Genomic DNA, 21,078 nt, shown 5'->3' on the forward strand with positions numbered 1-21,078 from the left:
AGGCCAGAAAGAAAATCGACAAACGTTGTAGCTCTTCTATGTCGGTGTGGCCTAGTGGTTTATGTTTTGGACTATGGATCCAGATGGGTTCACTTCCCAGCTCAGCCATGAAACTCACTGGGTGACCTTCGGCAACTCACACCCTCTCAGCCTCAGGGGAAGGCAGTGGCAAACCTCTGAACAAGAAAACCCCATGATAGGTTCACCTTAGGGTTACACAATAACAAAGCAGCTCTTCCAGCAGAGAAAGGAAAGCTTGGGTTCTCCAAGTGTTTTTGACTGCCACTCCCATAGGTCCTTACCTTGGCCAAGCTGACTAGAGCTTCTGGAAGTGTAAATCTCAAAACAGCCAAGGGGTCAAAAGTTCTTCACAGCTTCATGAGAGTATAAGTGGATGCCACCTACCCAACCCACATTGTGGTGGATTTTTAATAGACTGTAATACACCAATGAACTTCATTAATATGAAAGGGGCATCTCACAGATAATATAACACCTGATCCAGATGAGTATAGTAATGCAATTCCTCCTGAGATCTTCAGCCAAAACAGAGACACAAGTTCCACTAAATAAGCGCCAAGTTTATTATAGAGCTTTGTATTTTAAAAATGGAGAATCATACATAATGGGCCCTTGGTATCCACTGGGATTTGGTCCCAGGACACACACACACACCCCAGAATACCAAAATCAAGTCCCAATAAATATAACGGCGTAGTAAAAAGGAAATCGCAGTATTCTCCTAGGATAGAGTTATGGCAGTTAAAGTGGTGTCAAACTGTTTTAATTCTGCAGTGTAGATACATCCCAGGATGGCCGGACTGATAACTGGAGAGGACTTCTGTACATTTTAAAAAAGGGTAGAAAAGGAAATTTGGGCAGGTTTTGCTTGTTATCTGGTTGTGTAAATTTACAGCGCTTTATAAATAAAAGTTAATAATAATAATAATTGTGTGACAAGCAACAACAACTGAAATTACCTCTTCTACCCAGCCATTTAATCCACAGGAGCCCTGACCAGTTTTCAGTCTGGCACCCTAACACACAGCAAATCCTGTTTCAGTGTCTCCTTGAATATAAATACATGAAATACAACAACAGGACTGTAAGATCATGTTTCCCCCTCGTCCCAGACACCTTTTTCAGATATCCCACCTGATGAAGAATCTGAAGATTTCAAAAGCCGGCACACATTTTTTTGGTGCTCTAATAAAAAGGCAACACCACAATACAGATTTTGGATTTTTTCTTATAGCCAACCTCTGCTTTCTTGTATAGCCTCCACCAGGTAACTTCTTAAATGCCGCTGCAATGGGTACGGAGGAGGGAGGCCACAAGTTGAGGCTGTTCTCTCCTAATGCTGCCTTTTTGCCAGTAAGACAAGCCCAGCCTGCCATTCTTAGGAAAGCCCCATCTAGGTGAGGTTCTCTTGCCAGCTGAGAAAGCTCCACAATATGTATTCAGGAGCCTGATTTATTTTGTTCTCCTCTCCCCAAAAACTTACACCATAAGCAAGAGAAAGGGGCAAAAGATATCTCTGCTCCAAGTAGGGACTCCAAAAGTACCTCTTCAACTTTTAAAAACCACACTTCAGAAATAAACTAATATCTTACTGTCTCAGCTTTCTGCAAAGTCAGCAAGCCAGGATTCCAGTCACCTTCAGGCAAAGAAGAGGAACTATTTGGCACAAGAAATCCAAGGAGGATCTCTCTCTTTCAAGCTCAACATTGGCCGAGAAGCTTGCCCACCGCAGTCTTAGCACTGGCGATACAGTCATTGACCGAGACACCTTCATAGGAAGCTCCTATCAGGCTCAGAGGTAGTTTCTGCTGCACCAGATAAGTAGCTATATTCTCTACAGAGAAAGGAAAAGACACCAGTTAATCTAGTTCTGAGGGTCAACACTGAAACTCATGATTTATGGCAGCTTATGAGATCACTGGCCATGCTGCCTCGGGGTTCTGGAAGCTGTTGTCCAACTTTTCTCCACTGTAATTTACTGTCACTGCTCAAGGAATAGAAGGCATGCTGATCCAATTTGCAGATGACACCAAATTAGGAGTAGCTAACACCCCAAAGGACAGGATCAAAATTCAAAATGACATGAATAGATTAGAAAGCTGGGCCAAAATTAACAAAATGAACTTCAACAGGGAGAAATGCAAGATAATGCGCTTAGGTAATGAAATGCGTAGATACAGAATGGGGGACACCTGGCTTAAGGAGACTATGTGTGAAAGGGATCTAGGGCCTGTTACAGACAGCCAAAATAAAGCTGCTTCGAGTCACTTTGGAGGTATGGTATTTCAATGATGCATGAGTCCTAAAAGTCTGGAAGCTTCACCAAAGCTGCACTCCAGTCCTTAGGACTGGAGCGTGGCTTTGGTGCGGCCTTTGGACTCTTAGGACGCATGTATCATTGAAATACCATACCTCCAAAGTGACTCGAAGCAGCTTTATTTTGGCTGTCTGTAACAGGCCTAGGAGTCCAAGTAGACCACAAGTTGAACATGAGTCAACAGTGTGATGTGGCAGCTAAAAAGGCCAATGCTATTTTAGGCTACATCAATAGATGTAAAGTGTTTAGATCAAGGGAAGTAATAAAAAATGGTGGTCTAGAAACCATGTTCTACGAGGAGAGACTTAGGAAGCTGGGTATGTTTAGCCTGGAAAAGAGACAATTCAGAGGTGATATGATAGCCCTGTTTAAGTATTTGAAGGGGTCTCACATTGCGGATGGAGCAAGCTTGTTTTCTGCTGCTCCAAAGACTAGAAAATGGAACAATGGATACAAGCTCTATGAAAAGACATTCCACCTTAACATTAGTAGGAACTTTCTTTCTGTAAGAACTGTTTGACAGTGGAACACACTTCCTCAGGAGTGTACTGAAGTCTCCTGTTTTGGAGGTCTTCAAACAGAGGCTGGGTGGCCATCTGTCGGGGATGCTTTGACTGAGAGTTCCTGCATGGCAGAATGGGGTTGGACTGGATGGCCCTTGGGATCTCTTCCAACTCTATGACTCTGCAGTTCTACCTTCTATGATTCAGTGATGGCCTTATAAAAATAAACCAGAATGTTAACAGGAGGAGAAATGATAGCTTGATAGATGCCTCATGACCAGGGACAATCTACCTTGTAATTTTCACCCACTAGGGAACAGAAATGGGGAAAAATATGACTGCAGTCATTCCCTGTTTGTGGAACTTCTAGAGGCATTTGGTTGGATCTTTTTAATGAAATATAGAAAATATAAAATAATCTGATGATTCTGCTTAATAAATTATTAAATTAAATAGTTTAGAAGGGTCATATTCCCACATTTGATTACTACAATAAAGCCTTATTAAAGAGATCAAAGTAACCCCTATGAAAGTCCTTATTCAGGTTCACATCTTAATAGTCATATGATGCTATATAGTGAATATTTGATACTTTTCATACAATGTAATGTAATGAAGCTTAAACTCCCTGAGATTGACTTGTCTGTGATTCTCCATGAAGGGAAATATATGATTGTATATCTATATATTTACATATAATAAATATCCCATAACAGTATCCTGGGATTCCAGTATTTAGAATGCTTAAGTATAAAGTTGATGTTAACTTGTCTTTTCTGATTGAACCATCATTATGAATTGGGCACTCAGATGACTAGGAGGTGACAATGGTGACCATAGACGGAATCCAGATTAATTGACAACTGGCAAGGACCCTCTATGCCTAAATCTAAGAGACAGGGATAGAGAACCATGTCTGTTTCAGTTGCTCTATGTTTGTGATACAAGTAGTCTCCATCTTTCCAAATACTTTATTGTAAAAGGAGGACTAGCAAAAACCTACCTATGTGTTTCCAGTGGCCAAGTACGTACTGTGGGATGCAAGCCTGCAAAAATATAAAGGGTCAAAGGATTGGCAAAGTCTTTACCCCAACTGCAGAGGTTCCTAGAAAATGTAGTTAAAAAGACAAGTGGCAAAATCTGGAACTCCTCTATTTTACTGAATTAATTTACTTACAGTAGGCCTTCTTGATCCACAGGCTCCAGATCTGACTGTGGCTCAATCATCCCATATTAGTAAATGGTGGTGACATGAACGCAGACACACTGAAGCATCCACATTCATATGACTGCCATTTCATTATATAGAACTTGAACATGTGCAATTTTTTTTTTGTATCCATGCTGGGTCCAGGAGCCAAATCCCCATGGATATGGCAGGCCCACTGCATTTTATCGATTATATTTCTATCCTGAGATCTCAAGATCTCTGATCAGCTTACAATAACCAAATTAAAATTTAAGGCAATAAAAATGAAGAACAATAGAAATCATTTAAACATTCTAAAGGCACATCCAACGGGGCATAAAGTTAAAAACTGCAGTTACAACGATTAGTCATTAGGCCCCAAAGACTTTTATAAAAAGCCAAATTTTAGCATGGTACCAAAATGAGACCAAATTTTGGAGACAGAGAGACACCCCACAGCAATCTAGTCTTATTTTGTTTCTGTTTTGCTATTCATACATGCTCAGTCATCCTAGCACACAGTCTGTTGTTGTTATGTGCCTTCAAGTCAACTCCAACAGATGGTAATTGTATCCTAGGGTTTTCTTGGCAATATTGATTTAGAGGAGGTTTGCCATTGTTTTCCGCTTAAGCTAAGAGAGTGTGATTTGCCCAAAGTCACCCAGTGGGTTTCTATAGCTGTCCAGGTCTCCCAAAGCACTAGAGCAGTGGTCCCAAAACTATGACCTTCAAGAGATTTCAGACTTCAGCTCCCAGAAACCTTAGCCATGTTGGCCAATGATCTGGGATGCTGGGAGCTGAAATTCAAAATCCTTAAAGAGCACAGTTTGGGGACCACTGCACTACAGCAACACTCAAACCACTATGGTTCTTGGTCTATCCATTTGCTTTTAACTTGACAGGGATCGAGACAGCTAGTGTGGTGTAATGGTTTGAACGTTAGACTATGACTGGAGACCAGGGTTCGAACCCCTGGTCAGCCACAGAAACCTACTGTGTGACCTTGGGTGAGTCACACACTCTCAGACGCAGAACAGCCTGTGAACCACCTTAAGGCTGTCGTAAGTCAGAAACAACTTGAAGGCACAAAACAACAATAGGGACTGAGAGTCTGGGCCAGGAGTTGTAAAACAGCTTGCAAAGCAAAAATAGATCACTATCTTGTAGCTTCATAATATGTACCTTCTGCACCTTGACAATGGCCCTAGAGGGCTCTGCAGATATCCCAAGTTGTTTTTTGACAGCCGTTTCAGCACGCCTCAGCAACACAGTGTGGGAAACTGTGTCAGGGTCACCAAGACCTGGCATGAACCATGCGCCACCCAGCATCACCTGTAAAGCAAAGGAACACATGAAGTAGATGTATATCAGATCGGACAATTGGTCCAACTTGTCCAGTACTGTTTGCTTCAATTGGCAGAATCTCTCTTCAACATTTCAGGCAGTGGGGGGGGGGGGCATGCAAGAGGGTTTTTCCCAGAGCTTGGAAAAGTTATTTATTTGGACTGTATTTCTAAGAATACAGTCTAAGATAAACTCCTCCATAAACCAGCTTTAAAATATGTTAAAAAAAAACCAGTGGGCGCTTGGTATTTTCTGTGGATACTAAAATCCATACAATGGCATAGCGAAAAGGTGTCCCTTACATACATACATTCACAAAATCAAGGTGTGCTTTTTGGAATTTATACACAGTCAGCTCATACAGTTCGATAATCTTTCTCTCTTGAGCTATGCTCAGATTCAATGCCTTGTTTGTAACCTCAACTCCTATTTTCTCAAATGAAGCCATTAATTTATCATCCAGAGGTTTTAGTTCATCTGTTATATCACTTTCAAGTTAAGATCGGCTTTGAACTTCTAAATAATTATTTTTGACAGATCCTAAGCACACTGCAGAAATAATCTAGTTTGAGATCGCTTTAACTGCCCTGGCTCAATGCTAGCGAATTCTGGGCACTGTAGTTTTGTGAGACATTTAGCTTTCTCTGTTAGAGAGCTCTGGTGCCACAATAAACTACAATTCCCAGGGTTCCCTATCACTGAGCCAGGGCAGTTAAAGCAGTCTCAAACGGGATTATTTCTGCAGTGTGTTTTGGACCATAGTCTTCTAAACAGTTGCTATCTTTACCAGCTTTTGAAGGTTCAGGTGTTTGAATGCCATCTTAATAAGTTCTTCTTCCTCAACTATTTGCATAGATTCCATGTTCTGTTTTGTTTTGATGAAAAATAGGTTTTTATCTCAGTCCTGAGTGGATTCTGTTGCCTGCCCCATTCTAATCACTAGCAATATTTTCCCCCTATGCTTACCAATGTTTTAATAGCTGATTTTATCTTTTACATACAGGTAGATGAAGAACAAAGCAATTAACCAGCCATCTTGCTTAGTGCTTGGCCACCCTGCTCCCCAATATTTAGGTATCTTTGGAAATTCCAAATGTGCCCATGGGGCTTATATTTACTTCAAAATCCTACAAGAGGTGGCTAGGTGAACACCAAAGAATATAGCCCTTTCCCTTCCCAGAAACCAGTTCTTACTGTCAGGCGAACAGCAGACCCACTGGATCCGTCCTGTTCAGGAAACGCAACTGAGTCATAAACAATGCCAAGTACAGAGTTGTCCTCAAAAGATGGTACCAGGTGCCCGAAACCCTAGAACAAAGGAAATCAAAAGTACACAACAGACTCAGTTGGTGGTGTTCATACCTGTTTAGCTGTAAAGGTTCTGGAAGAACTAGCCATGCCTTGAAAACAATAGTAAGAAATAATTCCTTACTGGTAATGCTAGTTTGAGAGAGCCAACATGCTGTAATGATTTGAGCGTTGGACTATGACTCTGATCAGATTTCGAATCCCTACTCAGCCATTGAAAACCACTTGGGCAAGTCACACTCTTGGAGCCTCAGAGAAAGGCAAAAGCAAACCCTTCCTGAACAAATCTTGCCAAAAAAACCTCTGCGACCGGTTTCCCTTCGGGTCACCACAAGTCAGTTATGACAAGAAGGTACACACCAGCAAAATGCTTGTTTGCAATAATTAAGGTGACACTAAGCTATATTATGAGGGGTGGCGGATACCTTTTGCTGGGTAGCTCTTTTTGGTTATTGTTCTAATTCCAGGGGTATGGCATCACTAAATGGTGGAGAAGGTCGAAGTGCTGGCTCATACTTCTGCTTCATGCTCTATCATGAGAAGGTTAAGGTGGACAGAAGCAGAGTCTGTTTTTTATTGTCAGCCAGCCATTGTCAGTATTCAGATATTTTTAAAAGAGAAACTTATGAGGAATTTTTTAAAAGTTAGTTTTAAGAAATGAGAATAACTACTTCTAAAACCTTTCAGCTATATACTGTAACTGTGACTAATTAGTTTTAAAAGTAACTCTCCAAGTTTTCAAAACCTGGTAGAAAAGACAGATTGGGAAACCCTCCAGATAATGGACTGCAACTCCCATGAGCCTTGTTTGCAAGGTAAGCCTGAGAGTGAAAGCAGCCCAACAATTTAATCAGGAGCTTTGTTTTTTGATATCAGCTGCTTCTTTTAAACCTCTCTTTTCTCACCAATGTTCTAAACTAAGATCTCTTCTATCCTCCTCCATGCTGCGTACATTAACCCCTCTCAGCCAGATATAATTTTTTTATAATTATATTATATTATATTAATTTTATTTACACTTATCCCACCACATTCACTGGGGTCAGGGGCACAGGAACCCGGTGAATGTGACAAAAACACAAATAACAAAAACATTATGTTTTTACCTAGGAGAACACCACTCTAGGAATCTTTGGGTCCTCCAGGGCAACTTTGTGCTCAACATTTGCCAGACACCGACCACAGAATTGTGTTACAAAATGCCTAGTGGAGTGTTCTCTCTAGGAATCTCTAGGTCCTTCAGTGTGACTTTTGGTTAACGTTGACCATAGAGTTGCGCCAGAAGAGCTCTAAATGCTTAGTGGAGTGTTCTTTCTAGGAATCTCTAGGTCCCTCAGTGTGACTTTTGGTTCAAGTTGACCACAGAGTCGCACTGGAGGACCTAGATATTCTTAGAGAGAACATATTAATAACATCCATGAATAATCAAATCTGCAAAAGTCAAATCCGCAAATGTGGAGGAATGAGTATATATTTTATTTTATCATTTTTGTAATGTTATCTTTTATTATTTTATTTATATCCTACTTTTCTGCTTATGCAGGACCAGGGTGACATACAGCATTATTAAAACATTATTTTAAAAAAGCCTTCCTCTGAAACTAAAAAGCACACATTAGTTTCAGATCCTTAACCTTGGAGATGACAGAACAAGTGGGCCTTAACTGACAAAAGCCATTCTAATTCTTTATTTGTAACTCTGTTTTAAAGAATATCAAAGAAATTTTAATTTTTAAAATGTACTGAAAAATAAAAACAGCATGTTAGCCAATTCCAAAAGGCTGGAACTACACTGGATAAAATCCTGTCTCAAGCCCCTGTCTGTCTATCTGGGGGTCAACCAGTCCAGAGATCCCATTAAAGCAGCAATTGTCTTTTCCATGGCAAAGCTCTAATGCCTTTAGCAACTGAGCAACAGACAGAAACCCAACATATCAGGCCTCCTACCCTTTTGAAGCACAACGAAATTGGCAGAAACACCATGCTTTTTCTCCTTCACCTTTTATTACTTCTTGCCTATTGCTGGCTACCTTGTGTTTGGAGCAGAACAGGGGAATGTTTTATTTGTGGACTCAGAATCATCTCTGCTGGAGCAGAAAGCCTTAGGGCAGTTTCTTACCGTAACAGGGAGCACCACATTTTCATACTGCAGGTTGACTACTGCTACAGAAACAGCTTGGATGTTTAGCAGCTCACGCGCAAGTGGCTCAGCCCAGGTGGGAAGTAACACAGCAAGCCCTGAAAGCAGAAATGCAGATGAGGCTGATGAATCCTTGAGGGATATTTTAGGGCCTGCACAATCATTCCCACCAGGCCATCTCTTTTTTTCCCTTTTTTAATTTAATATTCTTAAAATTATACCATACATAACATGCATATATATATACATACATACATATATATAATTCTTACTTTCTTACATTCTAATACATTATATCTAAATATCTTTAATATACCACCTCAGTGCCCCCCTTCCCCAGAGCCATTCCCATCCTTATATTCCATCCAAAATTTCAGCTCCTCTCATGAAGGTAATTTCCCATCTTCTTTTCTCAGTGTTTTTTCAATAAAATTTTTCCGTATTTCATCAAAGTCATTTCTTTTCCACAGTCCTTTTTTCACTTTCAATTTACATGTTAATTTGTCATTAATCGCCAATTTCCATACTTCTTTATACCAATCCTCCAATTCTACATTTATTTTCGTTTTCCAGTATCTTGCTATGATTCATCTCACTGCTGTAAACAAATTTGTTACCAAATCTTTTTCATCTTTTTCCCATTCCCCACCATTAAGGGGGTCTGGAAACCATGCCCTATGAGGAACGACTTAGGGAGCTGGGTATGTTTAGCCTGGAGAAGAGAAGGTTAAGGGGTGATATGATAGCCCTGTTTAAATATTTGAAGGGATGTCATGTTGTGGAGGGAGCAAGCTTCTTTTCTGCCTCTCCAGAGAATAGGACCCAGAACAACGGATGGAAGCTAGAGGAAAAGAGATTCCACCTCAACATTAGGAGGAACTTCCTGACAGTTAGGGCTGTTCGACAGTGGAACACACTCCTTCCTCGGAGTGTAGTGGAGGCCCCCTCATTGGAGGTCTTCAAACGGAGGCTGGATGGCCATCTGTCAATGGGGATGCTTTGATTTGGATTTCCTGCATGGCAGGGGGTTGGACTGGATGGCCCTTGCAGTCTCTTCCAACTCTATGATTCTATGATAACAAAACTATATTTGGTTTTCTATCTATTTTTATATTCATAATATTTTCTATTTCTAATATCACTTTCCCCCCAATTTTTGTACATATTTACATTGCCACCACATATGGATATATGACCCCAGTTCTTGACAACCCCCACCAGGCCATCTCTAATTTCATTCATAATAACCATATAGGACAAAAACAAAATACTGCAATATGGGGAGTGCTCCAAGTCCTGCTCAAGAGTCTAGCCTGCCTGCCATGCCCTTTTCCATAATATTCCATTTTATTCTGGACTTTGGGATCATAGACTGAATACTCCTAAACTCAGACCATGTGCTTTCTGTGGTGAGACTTCATACATGTATGGAACTTGGTACAGAGGTCTAAGAATTCAGGTTCGTAGTCTTTAGACGCCACAACTAAAAGTAAACATATCATTCCAGTTAACTCTCGGTAGAAGGCTGGTAGTCTCCCTCTGGTAGAAGTGGTGGTGTAACCATACCTTTACTCAAATGAAATTTCTGACTCCTCTTACCTTTGGCTGGCAAAGCACTGATCACATGATCTGCCTCCACACTGCCATCTTCCAGCATTATCTAAGAAAGAAAAGAATAACTGGTGCTAGCCATGCTCCTCTCAGGCACAAGAGAGACTGAGGTCTTAACTTCTCCCTCGGATCACAGTGAAGGTCTGCTGAGCCCAACTATGGACAGTTCTCATAGAAGGGAGAGCATCCTGTGTATCATTTCAGGCTGTTCATATGACTATTTCTCTCTTAGGCCTGTTACAGACTGCCAAAATAAAGCTGCTTCGGGTCTCTTTGGAGGTATGCTATTTAATTGATGCATGGGTCCTAAGAGTCCAGAGGTCGCACCAAAGCCACACTCCATTCCTAAGCACCAGAGTGCAGCTTTTGGTGCAGCTTCCGGATTCTTAAGATGCATGCATCATTTAAATAGCATACCTCCAAAGAGAGCCGAAGCAGCTTTATTTTGGCAGTCTGTAACAGGCCTTAATTAATGAAATATATGATAGCATTAAATCCTATCATTGTCCACCTGAACCCTAAAGCATTACAGACCAGAAATAGTCAAATTCTATAAGAGGGCACAGACTAAATGTTCACTTGGCTCGCTCAAACAAGACATTCAACCTTACACAAATTTCCATCTCCCAGATCCAGATTCATATAATTAATCCTCTTTTCTTCTTTTTGAAGTGTCCTCACTTCTGGGATTTTTGGCCTCAGCTTTTCAAAAAAGCAAATCAAAGTTCCAGGGCATTGACTCAAACTTCCCACACTTATAGCAAACATTACCTTCCCTTCAAGTGATTTCTTGGCTTTTTTTGTATTATTTAATTGCTGTTTAAATCATTTTTTATAAACATGAACACAATCATAAATATATTTTATAGCTATATAATAATATAGCTATATCCATAATAAACAGGCCAAAACAGAAAAATAAGCATACACCGACTCCCCCCAAACAGGTGGATATATACCATTATTACTCTACTGCCTTATATAAAATATATTTTAGCCTCTACAATATTTCCAATTCTGTTTATTTTACAAAACCTAAAACTGATTCATATCCCCAATGTCACTTCAATTATGTAATAAAAAAAACTCAATCTTTCTTAAAACTATTCAAAGATTTTTCTTTGATCAACAATGCCACTTTATCAATTTCAGCAAATTCAATCCTCTTCATTAGCCAATCCTCTTTGTTGTTTTGTCAGTGTCCTTCCATCTCTGTACATATATTATTCTCACTGCTGTAATCATATATTGCAATATTTTTTTCCATTATTGAAATGCTTTAAAACAATGTATGACCCCTGGGAAATTCATTTTGTGAGCAACTCAAAAATATAGATTTTTATTATTAATAATAATGTACAGTGCACCCATCTCATACATGGGTGTGCCATAATTGGCTTTCAACTTACAGTGAAGCTGTGCTCTGGAATAGGTAGTGGTGTGTGTGCTGTGTGCATGAGCTCCATTGTTTTCAATGGAGCTCGAGCATATGCAGTATTTCCCTTATGCAGGGGGGGAGGTCTGGAACGGATCCCCCGCATAAGGGAAGGCCCCACTGTATTTTACATGGCTTCACAAAAATTTTGTGAGGTAGGCTAGACCAAGTGAGCTTCATGGTTGAGTACAGTTTGAACCTGGCCCTCACCAATGCTAGCCCAACTCCAGCACTCCAAGAAAGCCTTCCTCAGTACTATCAATTCAATCATTCCTACTCAGCAGGCCAACTGCTTGCAGCTGTCTTACCCGCCAGGAGCCAGATGCTGATCTCTCCAGCTGTTTGACAGGGCTGTCACAGTGGATCTCCACCCCGCGCTGCTTCAAGAAATCCTCCAAAGCTTCAGGGAGGGACTGCATTCCACCACGCAGGGACCATTGGCTCCAGCGCCCCTCCTGGGCCCTGCGGATCAGTGCAGACTCCAAGGGGATGCTTTTTCCTAGCATGAAAACAGTTGAGATAGAAGTGCTGAATAACCTCTCTCCTTCTTCTACAGTTGATAGCAGATTATTCTATTACATCTTTTCTCTATTGGATTCCTTTCTCTCTGTGTAGCAGGTAAGTCTCTAGTAGTTTGTATCTCTTGGCTGACAGAGACTGGCTAGCTCTTGTCAGGCTTTCTCAGATCTTCTCTTCACAGATTATACTAAATCATCCTTGAGCTTTACTGGCAATGATCCTTACTAGGTTTTCAACATGATTTTTTCTAAACTACCTAGATATGCCAAGGGCTGAATCTAGAGGGGAAAAAAAGCAGGAACAGCTCCATCATGCCTATATGAAACATAAATGAGTCTTCTTTAGACATTAGGCCAAGAACCAGATGAAAGGCCCTCAACTGCCACTTTCCTTTCAAATTTTTTTAATTAAGGGTTAGAGCCCAAACAAGACCTGACCACTTTGATAAAATGATGGGAGTTGGATCTCACTATTATCTCCTGTTTTCCTTTCCAGCCTCACCTCCACCAAGAACCATGCCCATGATGACAGAACGGTGCGTCCGCTCAGCCTGGAACAGCGCCGGGAAGCAGGAGCGCATACTCAACGTCCGGCAGTCTCCAGCAAACACACCACGGCAGAGGCTGTCAATCACAATGTCAGCTAGCTATGGAAATCAAGAACACAGTATTCAAGCATATGAAATTGCAGTTCCAAAGAGAGTTGGGCAATGTCACTTTTTGGATTATCGCTCCCAGCTTCTCCAGCTAGCATGGTGGCTGGAGACACTGGAAGTTGTAGTCTACAACTAAAACTTTGCTTAACTCAGGCACCCAATTAACCAACCATGATGCTAGGGCGAGCACATGACATTTCACTTTTACAATGGACCATAGCCCTGCCTTTTCATGAATGTTTTTAACCCCTGAAATGGTTTGTCCTGACTGCTACCAAGGAGGAGAGGCGTTCTGTGAGATAACAGGGCGGAGCAGTGTGCTTTCACTTCTCCTGGCCAATGTGGGGAGCTGATAAAGGCAGACAACCATGTCCCACCCTTGACTTGCTTTTCCAGCTTCATAGCTTCTGGAAAAATAATGCCAGAAAAATATAAATTGCTCAGCCTTCTAGCTTCCTCACATTAATTAAAGTATTTGGAGAGGAGGGATTCATCCTCACCTGCCTGCTTCTATGATATTAGCAGTCACTCAGTAGAAAGAAAATCAGACAAAATATTTCTGTTCTTGTGAAGAAGATCTTAATACAGTTGGCCCTTCTTATACACGGACTTTTTATACATGGATTCAAGCATACACAGTTTGAAAATGTTCAAAAAAAGTATAAATTTCAAATAGCAAACCTTGATTTTCCATTTTTTTATAAGGGACACCATTTTGCTATGCCATTATATTTAATGGGACTTGAGCATCCATGGATTTTGTTATACATGGGGGATCTTGGGACCAAACCCCAGCGTATAACAAGGGCCCACTGTATACCAAAATATCTACATTCTAAACTGCCCTCAATGGTACAGGAATAAGTGTTGGGGAGAATAACTGAGACAGAAGAGAACAGTTTCTGAAATTATCTCTTCCTATTATTGCGATTTCTTGCTTAAGGAAAAAATGTTACCAGATTTATTCCCTGATCTAGCCCTGCCTTTAACTACAGGCTGGCACACAGAAATGAAGATCTTCTGCAAAGTACCAGGCAGCTACTAAAAGGCAGAGGAACAAGGCCTGAATTTTCAATTTTCACTTTAAGACAGGAGGAGGCAATGCTTTTTAAAAGCAACTACAGGACAGTTAGGAAGTAGTATGTAAGTACCTCCTGGCCAAAGCGACGCCTCACAAAAGCATGGATGGTCTCATCTGGTTCAGAGCCACGAGAAGTTACTAGCTCTTTCAGACCACTCCAGACCAGAGGACGGGTGAAAGGAGGCACAGTCTGGAAAACGGCACTGGACACCCACCCACCCCAAAAAGAAAACAAAAGATATTATCAGTGTTAAGAGTACAAAGAAGAGTTTCCTCAGATTCCAAAGTCATCTCCAGGGTTTCAGGGAAAGTAACATACCCAATACTTGACGGGAGTTTATGCAAGTTCCCTTGAACGTAGAGGTAGCGGTTTTTGGATGCTGGGTGGCTGCCAGGGACAGGAAGAACCTCCGCTTCAAGTCCAAGTTCAGAGACCTGGGGATGAATTGCAATCCCAGAATGTTTCACCAAATTGCAGACTGTAGTCTTTAACTTACATCAACCAGTTATTACAGTATGTTGAGAGATTTTGTAGCACCTTTGAGACTAACTGAAATAAAGAAGTTATTTCAGTTAGTCTCAAAGGTATTTTAAAAATCTCTACATACTGATTCTATAGACTAACACAGCTATATCTTTGAATTCTACCATTTATTATAGTAACAGTAATTTTAATTTCTGTCACCCTTCTTTATCCCTGCTAGCAATGCAGAAATGATGAAACCTACAGAATTTTAGAACTACAAGTAGAATAATTTAAACAGCAGAATAAAACAAAAGTGAAAAGAAGAAACAGTGGATAGTGGATTGTGGATTGTCAGGCCTAGAACTAAGCACCCACAACAACCCAGTTAAAGTTACAGTTGGAGCAGAGAAAGCAAGAATGAAAGCAAGTCGCAATTAGCAGAACACTCAAAATGCCTTTTACTGAAGTGCTACAGAATAGAGGATCTTTTTTTTGTCACTATGGCGGGATACAAACCGCCATATAGTACGTCTTCTATACATACTAGGGTTAGGAAGGGGCGGTGCTTCCGCACCCCCCTAACCCTAGTACGTATAGAATACGTACAACATGGTGGCGCCCCTTCCACATGGAGGCCGCCATGTTTACGTACTGGACGCTTCTTTTTTGCTCCGCGCGGGAGCCGCGCGGTTTGGCTACTGCGACTCCCTCGCGGAGCAAATGGGGCCGGCGGGAGACCGTCGCAAAGCGGCGGTCTATATCCCGCCAAAGTCAGAGCAAATCAAATCACATTTTGCCATGCTCTAACTCAAGCCCCATACAGACAGGCCAAAATAAAGCTGCTTCGGGTTACTTTGGGGGTATGCTGTTTAAATGAAGAACTGGGGCGCAGCTTTGGCGCAGCTTCCGGACTCTTAGACACATGCATAATTTAAAGTGACCCAAAGCAGCTTTATTTTGGCAATCCGTATGGAGCCTCAGTTATCACAGCTGGGTGGTTCTGACCAAATGTGGTCCAAAACACACTGCAGAAAAAATTCCAGTTTGAGACTGCTTTAACTGCCCTGGCTCAATGCTAGGGAATTCTAGAAATTGTAGTTTTGTGAGACATTCATTAAGCCTTCTCTTTCAGAGAGCTTTGGTGCCACAGTAAATTATAGTTCCCAGGCTTTCCTAGCACTGAGCCAGGGCAGTTAAAGTGGTTTCAAACTGGATTCTTTCTCCAGTGTGTTTTGGACCTGTCTCTCCATTCCTTGCCTGATCTTCCATATCCCCAACATACCATAAGAAGGGTGTTCTTTCCCACAGCACCAGTAGGCCGAATCCCTCTAGGGCCATGTTCAAACACAGCTCCATCTTGCATACGTGTGGAACTGATCCAGCCTCCTAAGTGGCTGCTGCTTTCCAGGAGGATGACCTGAAAGGTGAAGAGGAGTGAATGTGATCCAACAAGATCTAATCAGACAGATCTTTTTGCCAGTTGACTTTCAGCATAATTATTTATTTAATTCCCTCTATCTCAAGTTAAATGGTGGTGAGTTGTGTTGGTCATAAGATCATAATGGGACCACCATCAATTGAAAGATAAAAGTAACCCCCTGAAGCCAAAGGTTTGCAATATTTAGTTGACTCCCAGGTTAATTTCTATTGTAAAAAAGCCCTCTCCTTGGACTAAAATGGTCAGTGAGCAGGGGCACCATAGCAATATTATCCCATGCCAGAAATGTTGAAGTATGGGACAAACAGAGTGTGTTGTATTTCCCTGAAGAAAAAAATAGGTTTCAGAAAATTGAAAAAATGCAGTACTAACTCTCTTTGCAGACTGAATGTCACTTAGTTACTTAACATAAAATGTGTTATACAATCCTCCCTCCATTCTCACAGTCTTCGGATCTGCGTCCCTCGCTTATGTGCGAGGGACGAACGGAGAGAGAATGAATGGGGTGCGCGCCCTTGCATACCCGTGCCTATATTCAAGCCAATGGGGCTCGAAGATAGGCGAAACTCCGTTTCGCGAGGGGGTCCGGAACGGATCCCCCGTGAAAAAGGAGGGGAAACTGTATATAATTTGGCTAGGCATAAAAGTGTCTTTCTTGATACATTAAAGTACATTTTCTGTAATTAGAAATTGAATTTACTTTTTAAAATTTATTAAACATCCAAGTCCAAGTGTTTTTGTTAAGGGGGGGGGGGACTTCCAGCCATCTCACATTCATGTATTTTCTCAGCCCACAATCATATGCTAAGTATTTTGCCATTCCCCCCTTTAACCCTTTAACTCCCCTTTTTGCTTCTTTTTCTTCTCCTTTCTTTTGTAATCCAATTGGGGGGGAAAAGAAACAAAATAACAACAACAACAATGGAAACTAAAAACTTCAAATAATTAACCAGAGAAGATATTCAAGAATACCTAGCTCTCAGAAGCAAAAAGTCAGCTTGAGCTGGACCCTTCATATTGCTCTGTTTTGGAATGGTGATGGGTCTAGAAACCATGCCCTATGAGAAGAGACTTAAGGAGCTGGGGATGTTTAGCCTGGAGAAGAGACGGTTAAGATGTGATATGATAGCCTTGTTTAAAGGGATGTCATATTGAGGAGGGAGCTAGCTTGTTTTCTGCTGCTCCAGAGAATAGGACTCGGAACAATGGATTCAAACTAGAGGAAAAGAGATTCGACCTCAACATTAGGAGGAACCTCCTGACAGTAAGAGCTGTTCGACAGTGGATCGCACTCCCTCGAAGTGTACTGAAGTCTCCTTCTCTGGAGGTTTTTAAACAGAGGCTAGATGGTCATCTGTCAGGAGTGCTTTGATTGTGAGTTCCTGTATGGCAGGATGGGGTTAGACTGGATGGCCCTTGTGGTCTCTTCCAACTCTATGGTTCTATGAAATCCATGCTGCTTCTAACCCACTGCTGTTATGATTTTGTGACATGTTGCAATTGTACAATCACACAGAACCAGTCATATTGAACTGGCCATAGCAGTCATGGCTTTGCTCCATTTTTACACTCTGTAGCAAGTGTGATCCACAGATGGGGAAACACTCACCTTGGGTGCCTGGGGGTTTCTGGAGATGTAGTAGCAGGCAGCAAGACCACTCACCCCACCGCCAAGGACAGCCACGGTCCGTTGCATGAGAAATCTTGGGCACGGAAGGGAGAAGCTACACAGGAACTCGGAAACTGGTCACCCACCTGTTCTGTATCCCTAAAAACCAAACATAAAACGATAATGATGATGATGTGTAAACACCTTCTGCAAATCTCACATCTGGTTTAGATGGCAGATCGCTCCTTATGATGCAACAGTGTGATGCAGCAGATGGCAGATTCTTTCCTTAATCCTGATTCCCTGGATAATACAGTCAGCCCTCTGCATTTGCAGTTTTTACTTTTGCGGTTTAGATTATTTGTGGATTTGGTCAATATGTTCTCTCTAGGAATCCCTAAGTCCTCCTGAGAAATTCTGCTGGAAACTGACCACACAGTTCCTCCGGAGGATCTAGAGATAATTATAGAAAACACTTCTCTGGGCCTCTGTAGGTCCTCCAGAATGATTCTATGGTCAACTTTGGGCAGATATTGACCATACAGTTGCACTGGAGGACCTAGAGTTTCCTAAAAAGGTATTCTCTTAGGTAAAAAGAATAGTGTTTATGTGTGTTTTCCCCCACTTTCATGGGGCTCCTGTGCCCCTAACCCCAGTGAATGTGGAGGGACCACTTCATAGAATCGTAAGTTGGAAGCAGAGTGACCAATGTCCTCCTTTTGCAGGACATGTCCCACATTTCAACCTTCTGTCTAGGAGGAAGTCCAAAGTGTCCTCCAGTTTGAGCCTAAGCCTTCATATCTCTAAGCATGACTAAGAAGCCCACTGAATAATATCACATTGGCTGTTCCCATTAAAGAAATGTGTCTATTTGGCAGCCTAATCTTGCTGTAAATAGGGGAATAGGATGGATCCTTCTAAAATTCTGTTTTCCCAGGAGCAGACAAGACTTGCACCCAGAACTTGGGGCACAATTGTTTCTCAGAGAGGAAAAGGACGGCAAACATGTTAAGCAATGGGCTGCTTGAGGACACAATGCAGACATGGAAGGTCTTTTCCCTTAATTTCAACACAATGGAGACATGAAAGGAATAATTTCAATATAGATTCAGCCCAGGATTTGTTGTTAGTGAAATGCCATTTTAAGCATTTGTCTTGCTCAGGGTTCTATAAGAATTTTGCAACCCAACAAGGCATTTTAACAAACAAAATATGGTTGAGTACATGATAAAATCCAGTATATGTAATATACAGTGGCCCTTCCATATTCGCTGGCGAATGTAGAAAAACCGCAAATAAAAAGCACTTCTTTTTAATGGAAAGACCACTTCTCTAGGAATCCCCAGGTCCTCCAGAGCAACTCTATGGTTAACATCTGCCCAAAGTTGACCATAGAATCATGCTGGAGGACCTACAAATGCCTAGAGAAATGCTCTCTCTAGGAATGTCTAGGACAGTGATGGTGAACCTTTTACAGACCGAGTGCCTAAACTGCAACTCAGAACCCACTTATTTATTGTAAAGTGCCACGTCCCTCTGGCTTTCTAGTAAGAAACTCTGACAAACTCTGTGCTAAGCGTGTGTGCCCACAGAGAGGGCTCTGAGTGCCACCTCTGGCACGCGTGCCATAGGTTCGCCATCACTGGTCTAGGACTAGGTCCTCCAGCGTGACTCTGTAGTCAATTTCTAACAGAGTTGCACTGGAGGACCTACGGATTCCTAGAGAAAACATCTCAATCAAAATTGCAAGTATGTAGTTGAATCCGCAAAAGTAAGAAATGCAAATGTAGAGGGCCAACCATAGCTGTGCATAAGCTATTTGATATGGATTTATATTCGTATTTTTAGCTTTTGTTTTGTAATGAACTACATTATTTTTCTTGAACGTCCTTACATTCTGTGGTGCCTTGCCTTCCTTTGTGGACATGACTTCTAATTACCTGGTTGGAAGGGACCCAAGGAACATCCAGTCCAACCTCGTTCTGCCATGCAGGAAATCACAATCAAAGCGTCCCCGACAGATGGCCATCCAGCCTCTGTTTAAAGATCTCCAAGGAAGGAATCTCCACCACTCTCCAAGGAGTGTTTTCCACAGTCAAACAGCCCTTACTGTCAGAAGTTCCTCCTGATGTTGAGGTGGAATCTCTTTTCCTGGAGCTTGCATCCATTGTTCTGGGTCCTGTTCTCTGGAGCAGCAGAAAAGAAGCTTGCTCCCTCCTCAATATGACATCCCTTCAAATATTCAGGGTTCGAATCCCGGCTTGGCTATGCAAACCCACTGGACGAGTCACACTCTCTCAGCCTCAAGGGAAGGGCATGGCAAACCACCTCTGAACAAACCTTTCCAAGAAAACCCATGACAGGTTCACCTCAGGGTGGCCATCAGTCAGGAAAAAAAGGACCCGAAGGCATCCAACAGCTACAACTTGGGCAAGAAGTCACACTCTCTCAGCCTCAAGGGAAGGCCATGGCAAACTTCCTCTGAAAGAACTTGCCAAGAAAACCCCAGGTTTGCCTTACAGGGTTGGAAAGAACCAGAAGGCCCAGAGCAACAACCTGGGCAAGTCACACTCTCTCAGCCTGAGAGGGCAGCCCCATGGCAAACCCTTTCTCAAGACACTGGCCAAGAAAACCCTGGGATAGGTTCCCCTCTGAGTGGCCACAAGTCAGAAACAACAACAACACGCCCCTCCCTAAACTACAATTCCCATGATTCCAAAGGAGGCAACCATAGCAGTTCCAGTGGAACAACTACACTGTAAGAGTGCAATGTGGTACGGTCCTAATAGAACGCCCCCCTCCCCGCTATTTGGTTTCGTCCTCCTCTATCTCTTCCCTCTTATTGCATTGCAGTGGTCTAGCGAGAGAAGGCGCATGCGCGCGAGCACACCTTCACCTGAAGCGGATACCCTCCAGAGTTCACCTCACAGACAGCTCTCCTTTCACGCACTGCGCCTGCGCCTCTTCATTCCAGCGTCTTCCCTCTTGGTCTGCGCCGCCTCCCCTTCTGCACCTGCCGCCTTCACACCTCATCATCGCAGACATTTTGACTCCGCCCACTTCTTCTGCCATTGGCTACCTTAGAGGATGACGTAGGGCTCATGGGCTGGACGAGATGCCTCCAACCAAAAGTCGAGGCGGAGAGGGAAGGGCTTAGCGGCCATTAGGCCACGCCTCCCTCAGGCAAGACAGGCGAGGGGTGGTGGGCGGGGCTCTTTCGTAGCCCCGCCCAGTCAGGCTTTTGAAAAATAACGGCTTCACCTCAGAGTGACTCTTTCTTTCTCTGAGTCTTTCCAAAGTGCTTTGAGAAGATCTCTTTGACCATTTGATCAGAGGAGGAGATGCCTGGCTTAACAGGGCTCCATGTGAAAGGGACCTAGGAGTCCCAGTAGGCCATGAGTAAAACATGAGTCAACACTGTGATGCAGCAGCTAAAAAGGCC

The 21,078-nt window shown here is 42.3% G+C and overlaps 1 protein-coding gene across 4 annotated transcripts; it reads right to left on the reverse strand.

The window, feature by feature from the left end:
• Positions 1-560: 560 nt before the first annotated feature.
• Positions 561-20,706, reverse strand: PPOX (protoporphyrinogen oxidase). Of its 4 annotated transcripts, none has more exons than XM_089483307.1 (13): positions 20,533-20,706; positions 17,637-17,795; positions 15,872-16,006; positions 14,443-14,558; positions 14,194-14,326; positions 12,889-13,033; positions 12,177-12,367; positions 10,422-10,482; positions 8,802-8,920; positions 6,569-6,682; positions 5,213-5,362; positions 3,845-3,887; positions 561-1,855 (listed from the first exon to the last, which is right to left on the reverse strand). In XM_089483307.1, the coding sequence occupies exons 2-13, from the start codon at positions 17,721-17,723 to the stop codon at positions 1,722-1,724; spliced, it is 1,428 nt and encodes a 475-aa protein (XP_089339433.1). In that variant the 5' UTR covers positions 17,724-17,795; positions 20,533-20,706; the 3' UTR covers positions 561-1,721. The 4 variants fall into 4 exon arrangements, with proteins under 4 accessions (XP_089339433.1, XP_089339432.1, XP_089339436.1 ...); XM_089483306.1 differs by having other exon boundaries at positions 20,527-20,706; XM_089483310.1 differs by lacking the exon at positions 20,533-20,706 and adding an exon at positions 19,747-20,007.
• Between the last annotated feature and the right edge of the window lie 372 nt (positions 20,707-21,078).

This window comes from Sceloporus occidentalis, unplaced genomic scaffold (assembly GCF_023333645.1).
Source record: "Sceloporus occidentalis isolate IW3139 unplaced genomic scaffold, rSceOcc1.0.p SCAF_20, whole genome shotgun sequence".
NCBI lineage: Eukaryota > Metazoa > Chordata > Lepidosauria > Squamata > Phrynosomatidae > Sceloporus > Sceloporus occidentalis.

Bases quoted from the DNA above. Each gene is read 5' to 3' on its own strand.
- PPOX (XM_089483307.1), bottom strand. From the start codon at position 17,723: ATGCAACGGACCGTGGCTGTCCTTGGCGGTGGGGTGAGTGGTCTTGCT. The intron at 10,483-12,176 runs GTAAGACAGCTG...TTTCTTTCTTAG, and splicing joins CAGCATCTGGCTCCTGGCGG to ATAATGCTGGAAGATGGCAG. The intron at 8,921-10,421 runs GTAAGAGGAGTC...TTCTGCTTTCAG, and splicing joins CAGTGCTTTGCCAGCCAAAG to GGCTTGCTGTGTTACTTCCC.